This window comes from Larimichthys crocea, chromosome VI (genome assembly GCF_000972845.2).
Source record: "Larimichthys crocea isolate SSNF chromosome VI, L_crocea_2.0, whole genome shotgun sequence".
Taxonomy (NCBI): Eukaryota; Metazoa; Chordata; class Actinopteri; family Sciaenidae; genus Larimichthys; species Larimichthys crocea.
This window is the reverse complement of record NC_040016.1, coordinates 5,869,261-5,890,826: the sequence shown is the minus strand read 5'-3', so window position 1 is coordinate 5,890,826 and position 21,566 is coordinate 5,869,261. Positions and strand designations below refer to the sequence as shown.

The 21,566-nt window shown below is 41.6% G+C and overlaps 1 protein-coding gene across 1 annotated transcript; it reads right to left on the bottom strand.

The window, feature by feature from the left end:
* Nucleotides 1-4,319: 4,319 nt before the first annotated feature.
* nucks1a (nuclear casein kinase and cyclin-dependent kinase substrate 1a) lies at nucleotides 4,320-20,418 on the bottom strand. Its single transcript, XM_010748614.3, has 8 exons — nucleotides 20,115-20,418; nucleotides 15,156-15,205; nucleotides 14,253-14,343; nucleotides 12,860-12,906; nucleotides 12,601-12,753; nucleotides 9,337-9,486; nucleotides 8,671-8,823; nucleotides 4,320-6,460 (listed from the first exon to the last, which is right to left on the bottom strand). The coding sequence occupies exons 1-8, from the start codon at nucleotides 20,129-20,131 to the stop codon at nucleotides 6,210-6,212; spliced, it is 912 nt and encodes a 303-aa protein (XP_010746916.1). The 5' UTR covers nucleotides 20,132-20,418; the 3' UTR covers nucleotides 4,320-6,209.
* Between the last annotated feature and the right edge of the window lie 1,148 nt (nucleotides 20,419-21,566).

The following is a 21,566-nucleotide window of genomic DNA, read 5'->3' as shown; positions in this document are numbered from 1 at the left end:
AAAGCAGGCAGGGGAAACTTGGGGAAAACAATAAAAAGAACCGCTCTCACCGAGTACGACTCGGTGACTTCGTTCTTACCAAAGTTGAAAGGAATCTGATTGTTTGTGAACGTAGCACAAACCCTGATGCTTTTTATTCAGGTAATTTATTTATGTTTCTCTGGACTAGGCAAATTTCGAAATAGGTAATATTAAATGTTGCTGCTTAAGAAGGTATTGTACTATGATTTCAGCACATCATACTGACTTGGGAATTATACGTTTCATATAAAGACTATAAAGAAGCTTTAAAAAGTTGAAATGCCATGGAGACAAGGGTTGTCATTTGAAGAAGAAAATTTATACATCAAAGATTTTAAATCTTATTAGTATTATTACATTGAGATTCAGCTTACATGTTGAATAAAGAATGATTCAACTGTTACTCTATTAGTATGCTGTGCATCAAGGAAGTGACAAGAAATAAAACACATTCTTGCATGGAGGAGATTTAATTTAGTCTATTTTAAACCCTGATCTGAAGTTTGTGTACACTTAGAGTTTCTATTTGATTGAGATCTTGTATTGGAGATTCACATTTGACCAACGTATATACTTTCATTGGGCACACACTGCATCAACAAGTTCCACTACATATAAAATGGCTATTGATTTCAATAGTCTATCCTATACTACTAGAACATAAACAGCACTCTACCCATGATGCAATGTGTTGTTTTTTTTAAGCCATGATGAACCTTGCAGCCATACCCTGCTAATAAAACCTGCTGTGGACAGAAACCATTGTCAGGCTGAAAAAAATATATGAAAGACAGAAAGAAAGAAAGACAAAAAGCAGTGTTGTAAACAGCTCGGGCTGTGCTGGGAGTGAACATATGGTGATGAATAAAATTCAGATTTACTCACTTTGCTGACCTGAGCATGATGACTTTGTTTGCCGGCTGGTTTCAGGACGTTCATCTGTCCTGTGGTGACCTAAAATATCACTTACACTGTTACACACACTGTTTGTGGTGTGTGTAACGTTCAGAGGAGTGCGAAAACGGCAGCAAAAAAAGTGCTGAGGAGTAAGTTGTAAAAAAGGAAGCGCAGACACTTTCACGCCTTCTCACATACAGATGCCACTATTAGATGAGAATATTAGACTGTTTGATGCCAGTGTGAAAAGTTTGTACGTTTGGGAGGGGAGACGTGACAGTTCAGTGCTGTCACAACACTTCTTCCTTTGACTGTGGTGATAATTTGCATAATTTGAAAATATTGATGCTATATAAAGAAAACAGTGGCTCTGGATAGGACCTTCAGTGTTTTATGTGCAGCCACCATGGTTTCTCATTCACATTAGGATGAAGAGAGTGAGACGAGGGGGTTGCTATCAGCAACTACACCATTAGATGCTGCTAAATCATTCACACTAAAAAGTTTGCTGCATTCAAATTCAATTCAAAATTCAATTGAGATACATTTACTTTCAATGTGTGATATTTTTACTAGTACGATTTTTTAAAGCTGCATTCAAAGCTAGCAGACTCAGAGCGACAGCAGCATCATCTTTATTCCTATTTGTGGCCAACTAACAAATAAATTCCACAGCGCATGGCCGTGAGGCTGCCAGCAGCAGCACAGAGAAGATTGAGCTGGACGGAAGTCATCTGAGAATCGGTCAGTTTTCAAAATGAAACACCCTGTGCAGAATTTCAATTGTTAAAAAGGGAAACAATGACGTAGCCTAAAGTCCGGTAAGCTTCTGAAATGCTCCTGGTGGGATATGAAGCCATATGGAGAACAGACCAAAACAGTGTCATGGACGCAATGTCAGAGCTGCCAGCGGGATTTAGCGGTGAGTCCAGTATTCACTCTCTTAGTAGTTTGTGATCTCCACCAACTCCTAGGAATATCTGGCTTTGCTTAATTATCTTTATCAGATACCAAAACAAAGGCTGAAAGACACTAAAATGTTCCTTTGAGAAGAAATCTAATCATTTTCTGTGGGTTTGTCTCTAACAGTGACCTCATTCACATGACCAATTGTCATTTAATCAGTTGTTCTATTTGCTTTAGTTTTAGTTTGACTCAAAGCTGTTGAACATTCAGTGCAAAAGGTTCTAACTACAAATAAACTATAAACTATCTTTTGGTTAGCCAAGGACTCATTTTCCTTTTTGCGTTTTTTTTTCATTGCCTTTACACTGCAAAAATAATTTTGTTGTCGTGTGACAACGGGAAATGACAGGCAAACAGGAAGTAGACATTCAAAACTACACAGCTGCAATTAGCCAGTTCTACACATTTACCAGAAATAAATGGTTATTGCTTTACTATGCAGGAGAGTGTGGATGGTACATTGTGGCATGTGTATAATTTATAATTGTCCTGGCCTGGTGCAGAGTGGGCAGCCTTTAGTACTTGTAACTGCCTTCTTTATTACTTATGTTTTTGGTTTGGAAGATTTGAATATACTCAAGAGTCAGCTGAGTTTCCCCTACACTGAACTTTAGCTGGGTGCTCTACATCAGAAACAGCTGTGTGCAACATTTCCCAAAAACAGTCAGAAAAAAAGGCTGCACTCCAGAGGTCAGAAATGCCAAAGGAATGACCTTGTGTTGATCTTTTAGGTGAACCACAGAAATTAGCATATACAATAATCAGAACCAGCACTTTTCTCTTTCAGATGAGCTTGACTTTTAGAGGAATTCCAGTGGATGTATTTTTAGTTCAAACTGCCATGCCTCAGCATGGAAACACTCTATGAAGAGTGAAATATGTACTAAAAAGAAAGTACGTTCTTGGTTTGGCTAATTCAGGCTGCTGAAGCTTTGTCTGGGTGGTACAGAACAATTACAGCAACCAATAACCTCTTTAATGTACATAACAGGCATGTAAGTATTGTATGCAGATGAACACACTGTCTGAATGAGCTGATGTCATGTCTCTATTTAAAAACATGTTTATAGGCTGTATATAAATACAGCATATAAATGAAGAACCAATGAGCACCAGCACTCCACTGATTTAGCATTGGACTGTGATGACATTGTAGTCTAAAATATCGTCTTTTTATGTTCCACATATTCTTCCTAAAAACCTAGAACCTACATCACCCACGATGCAATTAATCCACTGATAGTTCAGTGACTTTATGTCAAAATGCACATTTGTCAGTCCATTAGCGGTAAAGCAGAATTCATCAATGATTGAAACATGAGGGGATTCTTTTGCTGTTTTTGACCTCTGCCTTTGCGTGATAAAAGTATGAAGGAAATAACATTTGCATACAGACATATAAAGGGTCCAGCTGTAAGTATCTACAAAGACATCAGCTCTCATTTGGGGGAACACAGTATATCTAAGTAAAGCATGGTTCTGTACATTTGGGGTATAACTCTCTTATTGATCAGGTTTTAGGATGTCTGAGCAGTATTGTATTGGTACTAAACTGATCTAAAACGAGACTCGTCAGCTCAGATAAACTGCATATAAAAACATAGCGCCACTGAGTGGTATATATCGAGTATTGCTGGTCACCATCACCACCAACCGCACAGTACACAAGAGCTCAACGTCACAAAACAAGTAGTTAAATCCGTATAAAAAGTAGGTTGCCTTTATTAGAAGCTGGGAAACCAAAACATTATCAACATCGTCGTTGTTGTTAATACTTTTTGTAAGACCACAATATTGCCATCACCAGCATCATTATCGCTTCGCACTTTTTCCACAACATGCAAAAGATTCAAGAGTTCAGCGTTCCTTTTCCACACTACTGACAAAAAGCTTCTCCGCTTGGTCTCCTGTAGGAATCACAACTTGGCTTACATTTACATTGCCAATACAACTGAAGGTAGATAGAAAAAAAACATCAAAAACAGTACAACAGAAGAAATCGTAGAATGGATGAAAGAGGAGAAATTCACAGCCTTATGCTATGTGCCCCCTGTGGGATGATGGAGAGGACCCTCGTTCAAGCCCTCAACGCTGTCGACTACAGACAGTGTCTGATTCTGCTGCAAACAGAGCTCTCTGAGCTTTAGATTGGTATAAACACTTTTTTCTGATTTATTTTCCTATTCATATCCAATCGTCCAACTTGAGTGCCAATTCAGGACCTGAACGTAGAAAAAACACACTAACCCGCTAATAAGGACAGTTGTAAAACAATTGAATGTGCTTCTGAACCGAGGACAAGGTTCGACTTCGTCCTGTACACATCCAGGACTGATTCCTATTGCAGCCTTGGGACAAATCTGAATTTCTCATAATAATGAATTTATGTTCCCAAGGTCACAACAGCAGCTTCTTCCCATTTTTTTGTATTTTTATTTTTTTTTGCTTTGACATCAAAACACTACTTATCGCAAAAAAGGACAATCTCACAAGTGCTGCACCTGATCTCCGAGTCACTAGTTTTGAGATCGTTTTATGGCTTTGGATGGTCTGCTGATCATACAAATTGTTGACTTGTTCTCAGCCTAATACAGGTTACATTCTCAGGCCTCCAATGACGTTATCAGAGCCACTACTGAAACTGAACTCAATGAAAATTAAGGCATTAAAAAGACAAATGAATGTCGGATGTACCGAGCTGCTGATCTTTTGTGAGCCTCAGTACTTTGTAATTCTAAATTGAAAAAAGAAAAACAAAAAAAAACAAAACAAAATGTTTCCACTTGTGAAGTACTAATGGATGAACAAAAAAGCTCAGAGGAAACACATGAGCATGGATACCAACAGTAACCATTAAGCTGATGGGACTGGGAGAGAGGGGAGGAGAAGAAAGTGATTGAAAGAACAAGGAGGAACTCGGGGAAGGATGACTGGTCCAACCATCGGGCAGAACAGATTGGATAGGGTCGACTTTTTTTCTTTAAAATCAAGATACATTTTATTTCTTTTCTTAAAAAACAAACATTACAAAAAAAATCTGAATAGAGAATTAGAACAATGAACCAACAGGAGAAAAAAAAACGACATTCATTTTTTTTTTTAACTCTCAAAAGGAAAAAAAACAAAAAAACAAACAAAAAAAAAAACATCTCTTCTTGCATTTCTTAAAAATAAACAAAACAAGATTTAGGGGTGCCTGGCACAAGGGGTTGAATGTTAAGAAGTTGCTGTGGCCATGCAGGGGAGGGTGGAGGGGTCGTACGTTTATAAAAAGAGCGGGTGGGGGGGTTGCTTCACGTAGCATGGTGCAGCCCAACATTCAACAAAAACCGTTTCACATAGGCAGCTGATGGGCTGAGAGAGAAAAAAGCATACAAATTTTTAAACAAGTACATAAAAACACACATGCTGGCTTGACGCGCGCGATGGCAGCGGCCTGTCAACAGAACACACCTTTAACCGTTTCAACTGATCTACAAGCAGCAGCTACAAGTGGAATACTTCTCAAAAAAAGAACGCGTTTTAATGCACTCCCCACGCGGGCAACACAAACGAGACATCATGGTGCTGATATAGTGTCAAAAAGCCGGGTGGCGTTTAAAACATTAAATTAAAAGGGCGCTGCTTTAAAACAATGACCAAACTAGTGCTGCCCTGTTAAAACATGCTCCTGGTTTAAAAGCACAAAGTACCAAAGAGAGGGTGAAGACTTCAGCCCTGCGAGTGTTGACTTAATGTCGCTTTGTAAATACAGCGCTTTAGTTACTGATACTGAGAAGCTCTGAACAATACTCCCTGTACGCACATCAGTCAAATAAGCAGGAAGAAAAACGGTGTGGCAGGTCACTGATAATCCCAGGGGTGAGGAGAGGGAAAAGAAAAAAAAGAAAAAAACAAAACACACACACAAGTGAACTGGTCTGTTCACACTGAGGACGGATGCTCACTAGTACTGAGCTCTTGGAAAGGCAGAGACCTGTCTGTATTTTCAGACTAAAATGCAGAAATGATAAAAGTCAGGAAGGCTGAATATTGTGACTCTGTTCAAAGTGAAAAATTTCCTCACACGCACACACACGCACAATGTCTTGGTTGGAGGAAGGGGATGTGGAGGGGGAGGGAGAAGCAACACAAGAAAAAGCACACAAAGTCCAAACCATTGAGCCAGGCCACCGCGAGGAGGAAAAAATAAAAAAAATAAAGAGAAACAGAAAAGAAAAAAAAAATAACCCCGAACAACTCTTAACGCAGAGCAACAAAAGAAAACAAGAACGTTGAGAAGAGACAGAGAGACGTGGAGGATGGGCTTCAGCGGGTACCATCTTCTAGTCTTCTCCGGAGGGTGCCTCCTCTTCCGAGCCGTCCTCCTCCTCTTCGTCTTCCTCCTCCTCGTCGCCTCCTGCGGCCTCCTTCGTCGTCTTGGGAGCGGGGGAGGTCTCTTTCTTCTCGGCCTCCTCCTCTTCTTCCTCCAGGGGACTCTCTGGGTCCTCCTCTTCCTCCTCTTTGGGTGAGCTCTTCTCCAGGGCCTTGGCGCTGGGGCGCCCCTTCCCCTTTCCTTTCATTGGACTGGGGGTCACTGCGGGGGGGAAACAGATCAGTTAGTGATCAAAAGATTACAATTTGCTCTTTGTAAGGGAGGCTGCTGGGGGTGTGTCTATTTGTGTTGAACGTAACCACTGTGAAACAATCAGGACAAAACCTTTATTTCTCTGATTAACCCGGCGCTCCCTCACTCTCATTCACTGTCTATGTCTCTCAATCAAAGCTCTCCACTCAATCAAATTTAACTTTGCAGCGTAAACTGCGAGCCAGACAGATTTAGAAGCTGCATACATAAAATAAACAAAGCCAGAGCACATTGGGTAGAGTATCTAGTTAAGTCCTGGATGGTGGAGACATTTCAGGCTGAGTGTGGAGCAGTTTGATTGGTCTGATCGTCTGATGGGCGGTGCGATTTTCCAAAATCCGGCTCAGCTTCTCTACCACAGATCACTGCTTTTTTTTTTTTTTTTTGCAACCCTCCATGGCCCGCACCAGCACAGCCCAATGAATAGAAAAACCTGTTTTCACCACAGCGCCTAATTTGGTCTGTATGCGACCTTATCGTCACTGTGAATCCGCTGAGTTCTGGGCCGATAAGCTGCTGTTTGCCAAGTTACACCACGTAACAGCTTCTGGACATAAATGGACATTTTTTTGACAGTTCTGTTTGTGCACAGAAGACACAAGATGTAAACCATCTGGGGTCCACCCACACAAAGGCAATTGATAGGAACATTAATGGGACCCCAGAGACCTAAAATGGCAGAGCCATATTACTCGTTTCCAGCTGTCGTGCTAAGCTAAGTGCATAGCTTTACAAACCAGACGATGGAGTGGGATCACACTTCTGATTGAACATCAAACTGTTCCTTTAATGCTCCACATCAACCACCAATCACAAGTGGAATCTTCCAACTGCTGTTGCACAGATTATTACTGATTCATAAACAGACACTGTTCTGACAGCATCATGACCTGCGGTACAATCTCAAACTGATCTTAAAGATCTGCATCACAGCTGATCTGGGCTCAGTTTTATGGATCATCTACAACAGCTTTACTGAACTCTGTTGAGCCTGCAGGTGTTGCAGAGCTGCTCTCCTTTAGCGCAGACTACAGTGCAGCATTTCACTACATGTGAGTGGAAATGAGTGTGAATGTGAAAAACACACGGATGAATCTGCTCCGTCATTCTAAGTGCGCAAAGCATTCAGTGAGCAGCTTCTTTTTTTTAGTCGACACTTTCACCAGTTTAAAATAACAAATGTTACAAGCGACAGATCTCATCCGCTGTGGCCAATTAATTCCTGATTAACCTGATAAGAGGCCAAAATGTTTTGTGTGTTGTCTGGTCTGTGCGCTCTCTGCAGCTGCTAGCTGCTCTCAGCCAAAGATCATCCGTTGGGGAAGAAGCTCCACTCTGTAACACCTCTGTACAACGTGTTTGTAGTTCTAACAACTCCAACAGAGTGAGACGTCTTCTCGCTCTCTGGGCGCATCACGCCACCTTCAGGAGTCACATCTCCAGTTTCTTTCATACGAGATCAATAACTGAAGGTGACCACCTTACCTACCCTACAGTCTGTTATATTTCAAAGTTACGAGGAGGAAGCTTTAACAGGAGCATGCTGACTGATCATCAAACTGTGTTAATATTTATGAACACAACATTTATTATTTATACTTAATATCAGATAAAATCATTGTTCTACAAGTCAAAAGTTTCAAGTGTGGAGTCAAATCCTGAGTCAGGATGAAGTCCTAAACGGTGTTATTATGCCCTCTTCAATAAATGCTATTTTACAACTTTTATAAACTAAATGATTGATGGGATATCACTCCTGCGGATTCTTGTTGCATTCTTGTGTTTCAGTCTTATCAAATGTCAATTTAGTGTCAAACCATTTGAGCTTCCAACATTTCGTGAAGTTAAAAATAACTCCAACGTTGAATTGAGATCTGAACTTTTTGTTGCACTGAGACAGCAGTTTGAGTGTTGAGTGTTCTTGAGTTTTGAGTGACAGCCTAATTACTGATCACAACTGCGTAGATAAAGCCTGGAAATTAGATGAGCGACAGAACACGTGGAACATTGATTAAATATGTATCTGACACTTTAGACTAACAGATGTAGCCTCCTTACTGTGTAGCGCTCTACGCGGTTTTCACAAGCTGCCTGACCTGATTCAGCGGGCACAACTGGGAGCATCACAAACACAGCTGCAGAAGGACTGGACCTCTCACCTGTGGCCTTTAGTCGAGGTTTGGGGCTTTTCTTCTCCTTCTTGTCCGGCCGTCCCCGTCGAATCACCTTCTTGCCTCTCTTCTTGGAGTGACCGTAGTCGCTGTCATCATCATCTTCCACCATGAAGTCCTCGTCGCTGCCGGACTCATCGGCTGTACACAGAAAAGGGACACGTAAGAATCGTTGCAAGACGGACACTGTGCCACTGTCAATCCAACATCCTATTATACCTGGACCCTTATGTGTTCAGTTACAGCACATATGGATGCATGGAGCAGAATATAGAGTCATTTCAAAGGAAAAGGCCGTCTCCTTTAAGAGCTTTCTAACAGTGCACAGAAACATTTTATCTGAGATGACGATGATAAATAATAATGATCACTTTAATGCAGTGGTCTTGAATGCCCCTGAAATGAACGAGTGTCTATTTGTGATCTCTGATGAGTGACTGACTCTTTTTCTCAAATTGTTTCGTTTGAAGGATTTTTTTAGAGATGAAGTAGTTCCTGAGATCAGAACAGAAATGGTGGCAAATTTGAAGGTCTGGACTTAGAAAAGGTAAAGTGTTCAGTGCAAAAACACACAAACATTTTCCTTTCTCAGTCCTTCAATCATGTGAAGACCTTGAGATATTTTGGGAGCAGGTGTGGTGTATTGGTACATACGGTCCATGTAGGACTCCTCTTGGTCTTCGTGCTCTTCGTCCTCGCTGCCTCCGTCGCCCAGCAAGATCTCCCTCTGTTTGGACACGGCCTTGGAGGCCGCCTGGCGCACTGTACGCTTTCGACTCACTTCCCTCTCGTCATCACTGTCATCTGCACAAAGAACACACACCCACAGTTACAATGATTCACAATATGCCAGGTAAAAAAAAAAAAAAAGACGTGCCACTGTGTGGATTAACCAGATTTACGTGTGACATCTTGTTTTGACATCGTTGTAGGCTTCATGCAGCTGTTTCCTGCAGAAGCCGACAGCTCTAAATTACTGACCGCCTCCACTGATATTGTAACATGTTAACACTTGATGGGTGGGGGTGTGTGTGTGTGTGTGTGTGTGTGTGTGTGTGTGTGTGTGTGTGTGTGTGTGTGTGTGTGTGTGTGTGTGTGTGGAAAAAAAAACACTGTACGACGATCACGCTGATCAGGCGATAATGCCAGATCTCTTATTAGGTTTGTGCCTGTTTGTTAGAGACAGTGGTAAAGCAACATACAAAGTGAATGAGGAGAGGGAGAAAGAAATAACAGATTTGTAACTAACTGGATTTTAATTGTTAGTGGCAATGCTATCAATTTCTAGAATTGTGAAAATGACTCAAAACGACCACTGAGAACAAAAGGAGAGCTACATACACCCCTGGATCTCTGTGTTCAGTTTGCCTTTAAGCCCTATTTGTTTTTTGTTTTTTTAAAATGTCAGTGTAGACAGATCTGTGGGGCTTGAAATAGAAAAGATGACTAGTTTACTGTCTCTACTGAATACTCCCCCTGGGGCAGGGCCATTCACACTATTCTATTTCAATCTTTGTTATAAATCATACATTTATTAAGTTATCAAAGCTTAATAGATTCTACTTTTTTCACGGCTGCCATTTTGTCTTCCTTCTGATCTAATATTTTTAAAGCTTGGTTTGCATAATGAAATTACAGATTTCATTGACGATAGGGTTGCCTGGTCGCCGACCGAATAAGAAAGATGTGATCAAATCATGGTGTGCATGTAAAGCTGGGTGGCCTTTATAGGTAAACAAAATCATATAAGACAAACAGTTCTGGTTAGTCTGGATGGTCCTAACCTGTGCTTCACATTTGATTGGGAAATGAAGACAAAGCCTGGATATCTGAACTTGTGTACTTTCCCCATTTGCTTCCAATCAATAGTTGTTGCAGAGCCATCACATATGGCTCAATGTTACTGTGAGATAGCAATCATTTGCATATTCAGTAACTCAGTGGTCTGTCTGTCTGTTATACATGCATGATTGCATCGTCAGCATACATTTAGTTATAGACTAGTTGTCTGTCTGCTCTCTGGCCCATATCAGACCTTCTAAAGGGGCTTTACAATGTCCAAACTACACCTCAGATGATGATGATGATGATGATGATGAAACATAAGTAAAACCAGCTCTAGAGTGATTTTTTTAAACAGTTACTTCCTGTCTTTTGGAACCTTAGATGCGCTGCATGACAGGATTTGTATACCTAAATATAGATTTGGAGAAACTCCATTCTAGCTCATATTTCCTATAGCTTCCAGGGTTGGGCAATCAGGCAAAAATTATCCCACTGGGAGCAGCCATCCTGTTAACCAGGGTGTGTATTTTGGGTAACAAAGCAAAGCAATGGCTTTAAATGGAACATATCACCATGATATGTAATGAGAAGCTGCAGTGAAGCACTGCAGGTGAGGTGTTTTTGCTGTGTAGGTCATTTGAGGCCCCATACTGCCAGGTCTATTGCAATTACTGATAGCACACACATTGTTCCTGTAGAGGTTAATTATTCATTTGAGCGCTGATGAGGCAGAAATATAAAAACAGTCATTGTGGTGATTTAAAATCGGGCACAAAAAATTACATTAACTCCTATGAATTCTTCAGGGGATAGCAGGCAGAGATGTACATTTACTGAGGATATTGTTCAGAGCATCATCTAGTCACTGTTTGATTGATCACAAGAGCGACGCCGTCAACGGACTCAGCTCAACAGATGACGGCGAGTGATTGATCAGGCTCATCAATCTGTTGACTCACAGTGATGAATCAAAGCAGAGCGTCAGAGTGTTGGAGGCAAAACGACTCAATCAGTCACAATAAGCCCGAGATGTGGGAGGAATAAAGTCAGAACACAGCTCGTGCTGCCCGTCAAACACCAAGCTGAAGCTATTTTAGATATTCACATGTCAAAACATCAATGGCACCAATTCCTCTCATCATTATTTTTGATGGTAGCACCCCCACTGGCTTGCTGCTTGGCCTTCCAAAACATCCCAGAACCCCCGCGGATCACTCGAATACATCATCTGGCTGCACAGAACAAAGCCAAAAAAACGGAATGTGATTTTTTTTTAGCTGTCATATTTAATTTGGCAACACTATGTCTAAACCCATCAAGGTTTTACTTCAATAATCAGCTCAAACTCATATTTTATGATCAAAGACAGAATCAAAATTGCATCAAAATTTTAATTTAGCTCTCTTTACAACTCGACTGTCCTTTAGAGTACTAACTTACACGATTATTAACCAGTTAAATTTTCAAGCACACAATATCATTGCTTTAAATTGACTGATAAATTATAATGGATAATAATGGGAAATTTGAAATATTATGTCATTCCCATAATTTTTACGTGCTAAATTATTGGTCAATAAAACTTGTAATCATTTATTTAGAATTCGACGTCATGTTGAACCTTAGTGTGAACTTGTATTGGACCTTTTCCTTGTTCACGGTCCAGTCTGTCCGATTTTGGGAGCTCTATTCACACAATATGGCGGTAATGGAATATAATACTCAAAGCTATGTTTTTAATTAGTGTATAATCGCGTAAAAATAAGAATTGTTGTGTATTTGTTGCTTCAGAATGCTTCTAAAGTAACGGACAAACTAAACACTGGCTGAAGATAGGATTGTGTGTTTTTTTCCAAACGCTTCATGGCCATCATAGTTTCCCATACACGCTAAGGAGGAGCAGGTGAAGCAAGAGGGTTGTTAACTGCAACTTTGCTGATAGATTCCACTACATAATAAATACACTGCTCTTTTAATGGAGTTCTGTAAACATCTGCATGCGCATATGACAACATAGGATTCCACATACTGTGTATCCAAGTAGAAGGAAGCAGCATACACCCTATATACTTCAGTCACCACATTTGAATGGATACCACAATCAGGAGATCAGGAGAGAAACTTGATTGTTACCTGCAGCCCGTTTTCTCTTCGGCCCCCTCTTGGTGGGCTTCTCCACCTTGGCTTTCTTTGCCTTCTTCCCTCTTTTTTCTTCATAGTCGCTTCCTCCATCTTCATCCTCCTCCTCTCCAAATTCATTGTCTTCATCATCGCTGCCAAAGTCATCTGCAGCAACGATACAGAGGGAAATCAGGGAGCCGCCTCGCCACCGTTCACTCACAAAGTCCCTCAGCCATCCTTCTCATCTCAATCAGACAACGGAGAGACTTACCTGCTGAATCATTTTTGGATTTGGAGAGCTTGTCATCAGACTCCTCACTGGAACAAAAATCAGGACAATACAAAGTCTGAGCGAGTAGAGTGAGGTTGCCCCGGGGGGATCATGAACAAGGCACAGATTTCAATCTGCATTTCATTTAGCAAACAAATACTCAAACAAACAAACAACAGAGGAAGGGGACAGAGAACTGGTAAGAAATGTGCATCGCTAAGATCCTGAGCGACAATGTGAAAGCAACACTGGTTTTTGTCTCTATCCTTTAAGGTGAGGGGAACGAACAAAACATTGAAACAGAGTCCCTAAATCATGTAAAGTCTCACACTGAATGTTTTTTCCCCACATGAAAGGGAAAAAAACATTTGATTTCTTTAGCTTTTCCACAGTACTATGTACAAAGCACTCAAAGATATTTCAGTTTTTTGAAAGAGACGAACATTGTCCACCTGACAGGCGAGACAATGCAGAAACAGAGACGGCCGTAGTGCAGGACATGTCATGTGCTAGGTCCATAACTGAATCAATCTCTGATTATTCACTCACTGCATTTATAACTATAAAACTTCTTTGCTATTAAAGTTTTCTGTAGGTTTGCCAGAAGAAATGCTTCTAACGCAAAGCAGGAATAGCAGGAAGTGTTTGAGCAATCAGCAAAATAAGGCTGATCTCTCAAAACAAACAGGAACATGGCAGTGAAACTTAAGTCCAAAAACTAGATTTTCAGGTACAAAGGTACTAAGAACTGAACACAGGGACAACCTGTAGTCTCTAAGCACAGTTGTTATTGCATAGCTGTGTGGAAACTTGTGTAACCACACTGTGGCTTTTTTACAGAATGACTGAAGCAGACCGACCCGGGCTCAGATAAAAACCCTATACGATTTTAGAGAGGTTGTACATCACTACACGCATCCGTGGTGAATCGAATGCGCTCTCCTCCATCCCCAATAGTTCCCTCTGGTTTCTTTCTCTCTACACTCTGACACACCACTATAGCACACCTGGCTGTCTGCTCTGCATTTGATCAACTACCCATTTCCTTTGCTCGCTACCCCATAAAAGCTGGCTTCTACCAATGCCCTAACCCCACCCCCCTCAGCCTTGTTGCACCTGTACTACTATATCCTGGGGTCTTAGTGCTGACTGTGTCCATTTGCCTCTGGAGGGTTAAACTTCCACCCTGCTCATACAGGACAAATATTGTGCTGCTCTCTGCATCGATGTATTCAAGTGGTTAAACCGTACATGACACAAGATTGATTGGACCTGTGGAAATCTGTCATGCATTCAAGAGGAGAACCATATAATTAAGACATTAATCAAAAAGTCACAGGACTAAACATGGAGTGGAAACCTGTTAGACTGTCGGTCTTTAGCGACGGCTCACCTGTCATCCTGTGAGTTCTTCGAGCGCTTGTGCTTGGGCTCACGAGGGGCTGTGCGCACCTTCTTCGGCTTACTGTCACCATACTCCTCATCTACAGAGAAAGGACACAATTTTAGTCTTACTGTCATGGACACGTTCATAGTAGCAGTTGGTCAGACGGGCTGACTTTTAGTCCTCGTCACTCTGCATTTCTTTATTTGCTTCTCAGTGGTGATGTTTGGAATGTCCTGTATAAACCACGTGAAAAACATAACAGGAGATGACATGCTGGCACAAGTTATGTTGAGACCACTACACTGGATTTGCCAACATAAAGTTTAGATGCATCATTTGTACTAAATGAACTAGTCACTTGTCTTTACTAAAATCATTAAAATATCTAATAAAATAAATATTTCTACATGTTCTGTACTAGGAGCAGAATCATCTGGTATAATCCATCAGTTACAGTATTAATATGGATGACACCAGTGTCTGTGCATTCTACCACACATGGTAGCCCAATATGACAGTGTGTGTACCATGGCAACATGTAAATGAGTCTTTGCTGAGAGATTTTGCCTTTAAAAAAAAAAGGTCCAGTTTGTAACATTTGAAACGATCTACTGGTCTACAGGGTCGTCTTACATGCTGCCATGCTGAACTGACCTAGAATGGACAAACTAAACAATGGCTTTGTGAGTTTTGCAGGTGCCGTAGTTACTCCTGTAGACTTGAAGGGACAGGCGAATGGAATTCAGTTGGTTGCAATCTGCATTCTCGCCGCTAGATGGGACTAAACCGTGCACACCTCTGTGTATGATTTACTGACCATTGAGCTCACAGATGGAAAAATGAATAAGCATGTCTTTATGCTGATGTTGGATTTTACATATAGCCAAAAACACATCAGGTGTGTCTTACCTGCATCATCAGACTCGTTGAATTGTGAGTAGTTCACCACTTTCCTGTTCCTGTGAAGAAGAGCACACACTGCATCAGATTACATCTACACAGGACAAAGTTGCATCACCACACTCACCTGATATTCAATGTCGATGGGTGCTGCTGGGTGGGGGATGGGGTGTGGGGGGTGGGGGGCAAAAGGGGCAACAAAGCGATCATATGTCATGTCCAGCAATTCTACGGGCAGCAACAAGTCACAATGAATGTGTGGATTGTATTAGTTGGTTTGAGAAGCCACAAACGGCCTCCAGCTGGGGGCACTGAACTGGACACTGGTCTGCCTTCTACAGTTTCCAGGGCTCATTTGGCAAAGTGTATGGAGGAAGCCTCAGATAACAGCAGCCAACTATAGTTCAGGTAACACATGACTCTGGAGAAGCTGTGTTGGTGCCCGTTAAAACCACACAAAAAAAGCATCCCTCTCCCATGGAAAGCCTCCTTTAGACTGATTTACATACATGAATGTAAACACACGTTTTAAAGAAAATGTCAGACGAAACCAAACACACAGGGCACTTCAAATCATTTGACACACAGGTATCTAGTGCAGTGATCGTTTTGAACAACTGGGGGCACCGCAGATCATCTGCAAGCACTGCCTGGGAAACTACGCATCTGTGGATCCTAACCAGGTTAAATAGCATGCAGGAGAAGAGGGGGAGCGTGTGTGTGTGTGTGTGTGTGTGTGTGTGTAGTGGGATGGAAGGGGGAAGGGTAACGGCGCCATAAACTTTTACAAGTACTTAGATTACAACAACAGGCGCCCACAGCGACACTCACCACAGTAAAAGCCTCAGACGTGCACACATTATCAACAAGAGAGCAACATACTGTTTGCCAAAATCACCAAACTGGTGAAGAGATGGTGGAGCTCAACACATAGACAGATTATGGGCCAATCAGAGATATGAAGGCAGGATATTTGTGTATATGTGGTAGGACGTTTTTTTGCAGGAAAGAAGGACAATACATTTTATTGTTAAAACTGTAAAATATTTGGCCTCCATGAAATATCTTTGGCATATTCTGCGTTATGGCAGACCTTCTAGGAAGTCTGTGCTCTTTGTGAGGTCTTCATTCGGGGCTCTGATTCATTCTTACTTTACATTCCAATAGTTCTGCTCTCAGATATGAGGATTTGATGCTGCTCTTCGTCGTCAAACTGAATTACTTGCTGTTGCTCGGACAACACAAGACATCTGAAGATGCCACCCGGGGCTGTGGGAAATTACAACCAGTGATGCAATGATTATAGATTTTGATGGTACGATTATAGCTTGAGGAAATGCTCAATGGTGGTTTCATGATAAGAATGTTTTATCAGTAACGTAGCAGTGTAGTGAAATTTTCTCCCTTCTCCCACGAAAGGTACGTAGTATTTCTGCCTTCCCTCTGACGTCCACCAGCTGCCGTGGAAAGTCCAAGTAACCTGCTGTGACCTATAGCTGCTGTTAGCTAATGTCAGCTTTGTTTGTTAGCCAGGCTGCTCTGACTGTGAGGTCAGAGCTCTGGGGGAGTGTTTGTGTTTGCACCATAGGCCTTGTGGACCACCAGGAAGAGGTGGTTTTCAGGCCTGCGGTGGGAGGAGGTATGGGACTGGGAGTGACCGAAATGGGCACCAGAACCAGAGCCAAGCAGAGCTGTGAGCAAGCAGGCAATGTAACCGGGCTCAGCACAAGCAGAACATGGCAGAGGCAAAGGCGATGGAGGAAGCTAAGTAGGTAAAAGTTGCCGACCAAAAGTAAATCTGGGACTGACTATTAGTCGTTGACGAGAGCTTCTTGATGTTTGGCTGTTAGCAAAGTTGGCAGTTTGCTGGTTTGTGATACAAACTCAACATTTCCCGTATCTCCTTCAAATTAAACGCCTGTTGTCGTTTCAGTGGACAGAAACCCTTAATTCCTTTAAAAGGCTTTTATTTTCAAACATTTGCAGGAATTTGTAGTAGAAAGGTGTAATGCCACCCTTATCATGTTGTCACAGGTGACACCTAGTGTCAGATTTTGGTAATATGACTTATCATGCCTGTTCTTTGGCTAGATATCAAACCGGTTTGGATTATTATTTATTTATTTATTTTTTACATTAGCCTGAGCTCAATAATCACAGATCGACATCAAAAGCTCCTGACATTTGGGTTTGAATAGGAAAATGTCTGCAGGGAATTTATCAAATGAAAAACAGCAAACATTTTATAGTAATGACTAAGCAAATATGACGCTTTGTTTTCTTTTCTGTTTGACTTTTCTCTATGGCTGACTGTCGTATCAGTCAATGCAATATATCTGCTAACTTGTGATGCATATTCCTTGTCATGGGCCATTTACTTTAAATCCATCATGAAAGCAGTTGTGAGCCCTGAGTTCCTGAGACCTGAGATCTGAGTTTTGACAGTATTCTCTAAAACGTTAATAAGTTAAGTTTGAGATGTAAGTCTCAGTCTAAATTAAAGATTAATTTGAGGGAACGTCTAAAGATTAAACTGTGGGGGGGCATAGTCTGAGAGTCTCAGTTTCATTGTATTGATTGCTCTCACTAGTTCTTGGTGGTGTATTCATGCTGTTGGCCCTGAGCTTACACTACCTGGAGTATTCAAGGATTTGTAGGTTTATTCATAAATGTGCAGTGTGGTATGTACAAAAGGCTGTGCAGAGTGGAGCATAAAGCAGCACGTGGCGATAATCATTACCCTCTCTGGTGCTCACATGACCCATTTCAAAACTTCTAGACAGCTGTTCCAAGCACAGCGGCACATGTCAAACATGGCTGACCATGGGTGCTGCTCTTCAGGTGGGAAAGTAACCAGACATTCAGACCCCACACAGCACTGCGGTAAAATTAAAAAAGAAAAGCGTACTGTACATTTATTCAGGTACAGGTGAGAATATAACGTGATCCAGGAAGGTCGGTTTTAGCAGCGGATTCATGTGTTTGCGGGTAAATGTGACCAAAAGTTAGATGTTTACTCTCTCCACAATAGCAAGGACATTTTTCTTGTCATATAAGTCATCTATGTGGAATGTGCACTTGCACATATTTGTCTGGCACAGTGAGTTGTGGCAAAAGATCAGCCAGTTCTTTTATTATTTTTACTACATCAGAACAACATAGGCTTGAACTGAGACTGCCTGAGCCTCTTTTTTTTTATGTGTCTGAAGTAGCCTTAAGCTAAATTATGTGTGGAGTGGCGAACTGTAAACACGTGTGAACAATCGAACCTTTTATGCACCAGATGTCTTTTGAATAAAAAAAAAGCTGATTTTGTGTTTGTGAAGAGCAGTCACCCTGTTTTCCATTCATGTCCATTGATCCATTTACTACAAACTTACTCAGACTGGAGTGAAATGAAATGTGGACAATTAAAGTAAACATGAGACAAGTTGTGACTATTTTGCAGCATCTGAGAGATCGGTCGAGCTTTAATCTAAAGGAACCACAACAGACCATTGTCCGTCGTGGCTGTGCACGTTGGTGAAGATTTGTTTGTTTAAAATAAGAGACCGCAGATGTAACATGTGTGACTTAGCATGAAAATGTTAAGACAATGAGTTTTCTGTGAGCACTGTTGTGTGACTACAAGTTTTGGTGAGTGTCTTGCTGATGATGAAAGCTGCAGACTTTCAGAACATTACCACACATGTTATAGAAGAAAGTATGTACACATGGTAATAATAAATGTTATTACTACTGTATACCGTGTATGAACATTGTGTAACATAAATATTATGTGGTTAAATTATCTTGAGATATCAGAGGGGAGGGTTTACTTTTACATCGAGTGGGGACTCTGAAAAAAATAACCAAATGAACAACATTAGGGACTTTAGTAAGTTTTATGTGTATAAAGCTCCTAAAGATTAATTCCTAATATTATAAAGTCGGTTTTCCGCCAGAGAAAGGACAGACACCTCTGATTTCAAACACTCCATTTCTGTGCCACAAATGCGGCATTCAGACACGGGGAACCCGCGAGATTTCGAGGATCAACTTTAGATTTGTTTTGAAAGCATAAACTGACATTTAATCAAGTGGACGGGCGTTTTTAGCGCGTATTAAAAACGGCGGAGACACCTCATGCGTCCTAATCACGCTGGGGATCTTGCATTGTGGGGGTGTGGTGACTTTTTGTAGTTCTCCGCCTTCCCGTGACATCAGCCAACAGTGTTAATTTACTGCCAGCGCTGAAAATGTAGCTCCGCTCTCCCCTCCCCGCCCCCAACCTCACCGACGACATTTTTGTTGACCAATACACGATTTTTCTATTGTCCTGAAACGACACAAATCTTTCCATGCAATGAAATACGATATAAAAAAAAGAGGGGGGAGTACGGCGCAGACGTTTCTAGTCTGCGCGGTAACAAGACCAAATCCCGAGGCCGAACACCACCTCCTCCTCCTCCTCCCGTCGTTTTTTTTTAGTATTGGTGGGGGGGTATTAGCGTTTCAGAGCCTCCCCTGGATGAATGGGTAGCCATATTCTCATTCTCAGCCAAGAGAGGGAAAAAATATTATCAGGCCTGGCTGTAAGTGAGCCGTAAACCGTAAGTGGTTAAATCACACCGCGTTAATTTCACCGCTTGGCCTACATAGCAGCCAACAATGCACATCATGGATCCGTTTAAAAGCACGAGACAGACACGACACAGCGGCGGGCTGCGCGTTATCTCCACAAGACATGGCGAACAGTCCACACCGCCGGGATCCATGTTAGAAAAAGAAGGCTGCACACACACACATACACACAAGCAGGGCAAACACACGTTCCCGTTATTATTATATATTTTTTAACGAAACCAACAAATACCCAAGCTCATAAAACGCAGCATGGTCGAGACGTGCATGTTATCTGGCGATGCCTGCCAAGCACGGCGTCGTTATTAACTTACGGAGAGCAGAGGACAGATTTAGCACACCTACCTCACTGGTCTTGACATTTTGCAGGAATACTGTAGAGGTTAAGGATGTAAGAAAGGGGGAGAAGAAAAAGCACAGGGGGGAAAAAATGAAATATAGATTCCCGCTCTGCAAAACACCGAGGGGAGCGAGGGTTGACGCACAACTCCACCGTCCGAGCTAGCGCGTGAAAATAAAAGTACGGCAGCGGCTTGTCCTCCAAACGCAAATATTCTTAATTTTTTTACCTTCAGCTACTCAAAATGGTGAATAAAACAAACTGAAACTGCAGCCTATGTGCAACCAAACCCCGCGGCCTTGAGGGTGGGTCCTCGACGACAAGCCCCGCCTCCACCGAGCCCTGAGAGGAGCAGCGCGGCAACCCGAGGCTCCCATTGGCTGATTTGAACGACAAACCTCCTTCCTATTGGACACTTTGGCTGCTCGTTAGAAGACTTTTAGCATATAGTTCCCCGCCTTTGCTAGCAGGCTCGGTTGAATTAGCACTGTTAAGAAAACAAAAAGAGGCCCTCAGGTTGGATGCAAACACTGAATTCAGTGTAGGTCCCAAAAGAGCATAAGGAAATATTGCAATTATAGGTTACAACGTGCACAAACATCATGTATATGTAATGATAGAGGATAATGTATTTCAGGAATCACACTGGCTGTTATGTTGCTGATATCGAGACTAACCTTCTTCTGTTTCACCTGGCAGAGTGCTGCAGCATTAGATGCAGGTAGCAGCAGTTGCATAGCATTACAGCTGCAAAGCCTATAACATTACTGTAGCAGGTTATACACTTTATTTCAGTGGTAGATTTCGTACAATTAGGTCTGTCTTTTTAATCTTCTCTAACACTCTAATGAGAATCTATAAATACATTTCACAAAGCCACATTATAAAAAAAAACTCCTTTATGAGCTCTGCACTGACCCAGAATAACTCTGTTTTCAGTTGTTCTGAATGAGTCAATATGAATTCAGGCCTGGTTTTCATGACTCTGATCCTGACCTGGGTTTAATGCAGGTCTGACATTGCTCCACGTTGGTATGCAAGGGTGAACAGGAGTTTGTGTAATGCCTTTCTGATATTATATAGTAGGCTACTGTAGGCTACAGCACCCTTGTTCCTATTTTTGGTTTTCTGTGAGAGCAGAGACGGTCTGTTCATTATCTTATGTGTGCATGTATTCCCAGCCTCCAGGACCAAAATTGGATTATAGTAGTCAAGTGTGATGGCTGCTCAAAACATGATCGAGCCCCTCGTCCATATACATACATAAGCCCCACACGATCACACTATGATGTATATTTTCATTTGGGAGAAAAATAAATTCAAAACGCAGCCCTCACTGTCACTGACACAAACAAGTCAAAAGAAAGTTCTAAGAGGAGGAAGAATTTCACCAGCTGATACTAATACTGAAAAGCTCAGTTTGATAAAACTGCTGGAAAAACACAACCACAGATATT

What these genes read in the sequence shown, in the direction of transcription:
- nucks1a (XM_010748614.3), bottom strand. An exon ending in ATCCAAAAATGATTCAGCAG is followed by an intron (nt 12,754 to 12,859) that starts GTAAGTCTCTCC and finishes TCGTTGCTGCAG; the next exon opens with ATGACTTTGGCAGCGATGAT. An exon ending in GAAGAGAAAACGGGCTGCAG is followed by an intron (nt 9,487 to 12,600) that starts GTAACAATCAAG and finishes TTCTTTGTGCAG; the next exon opens with ATGACAGTGATGACGAGAGG.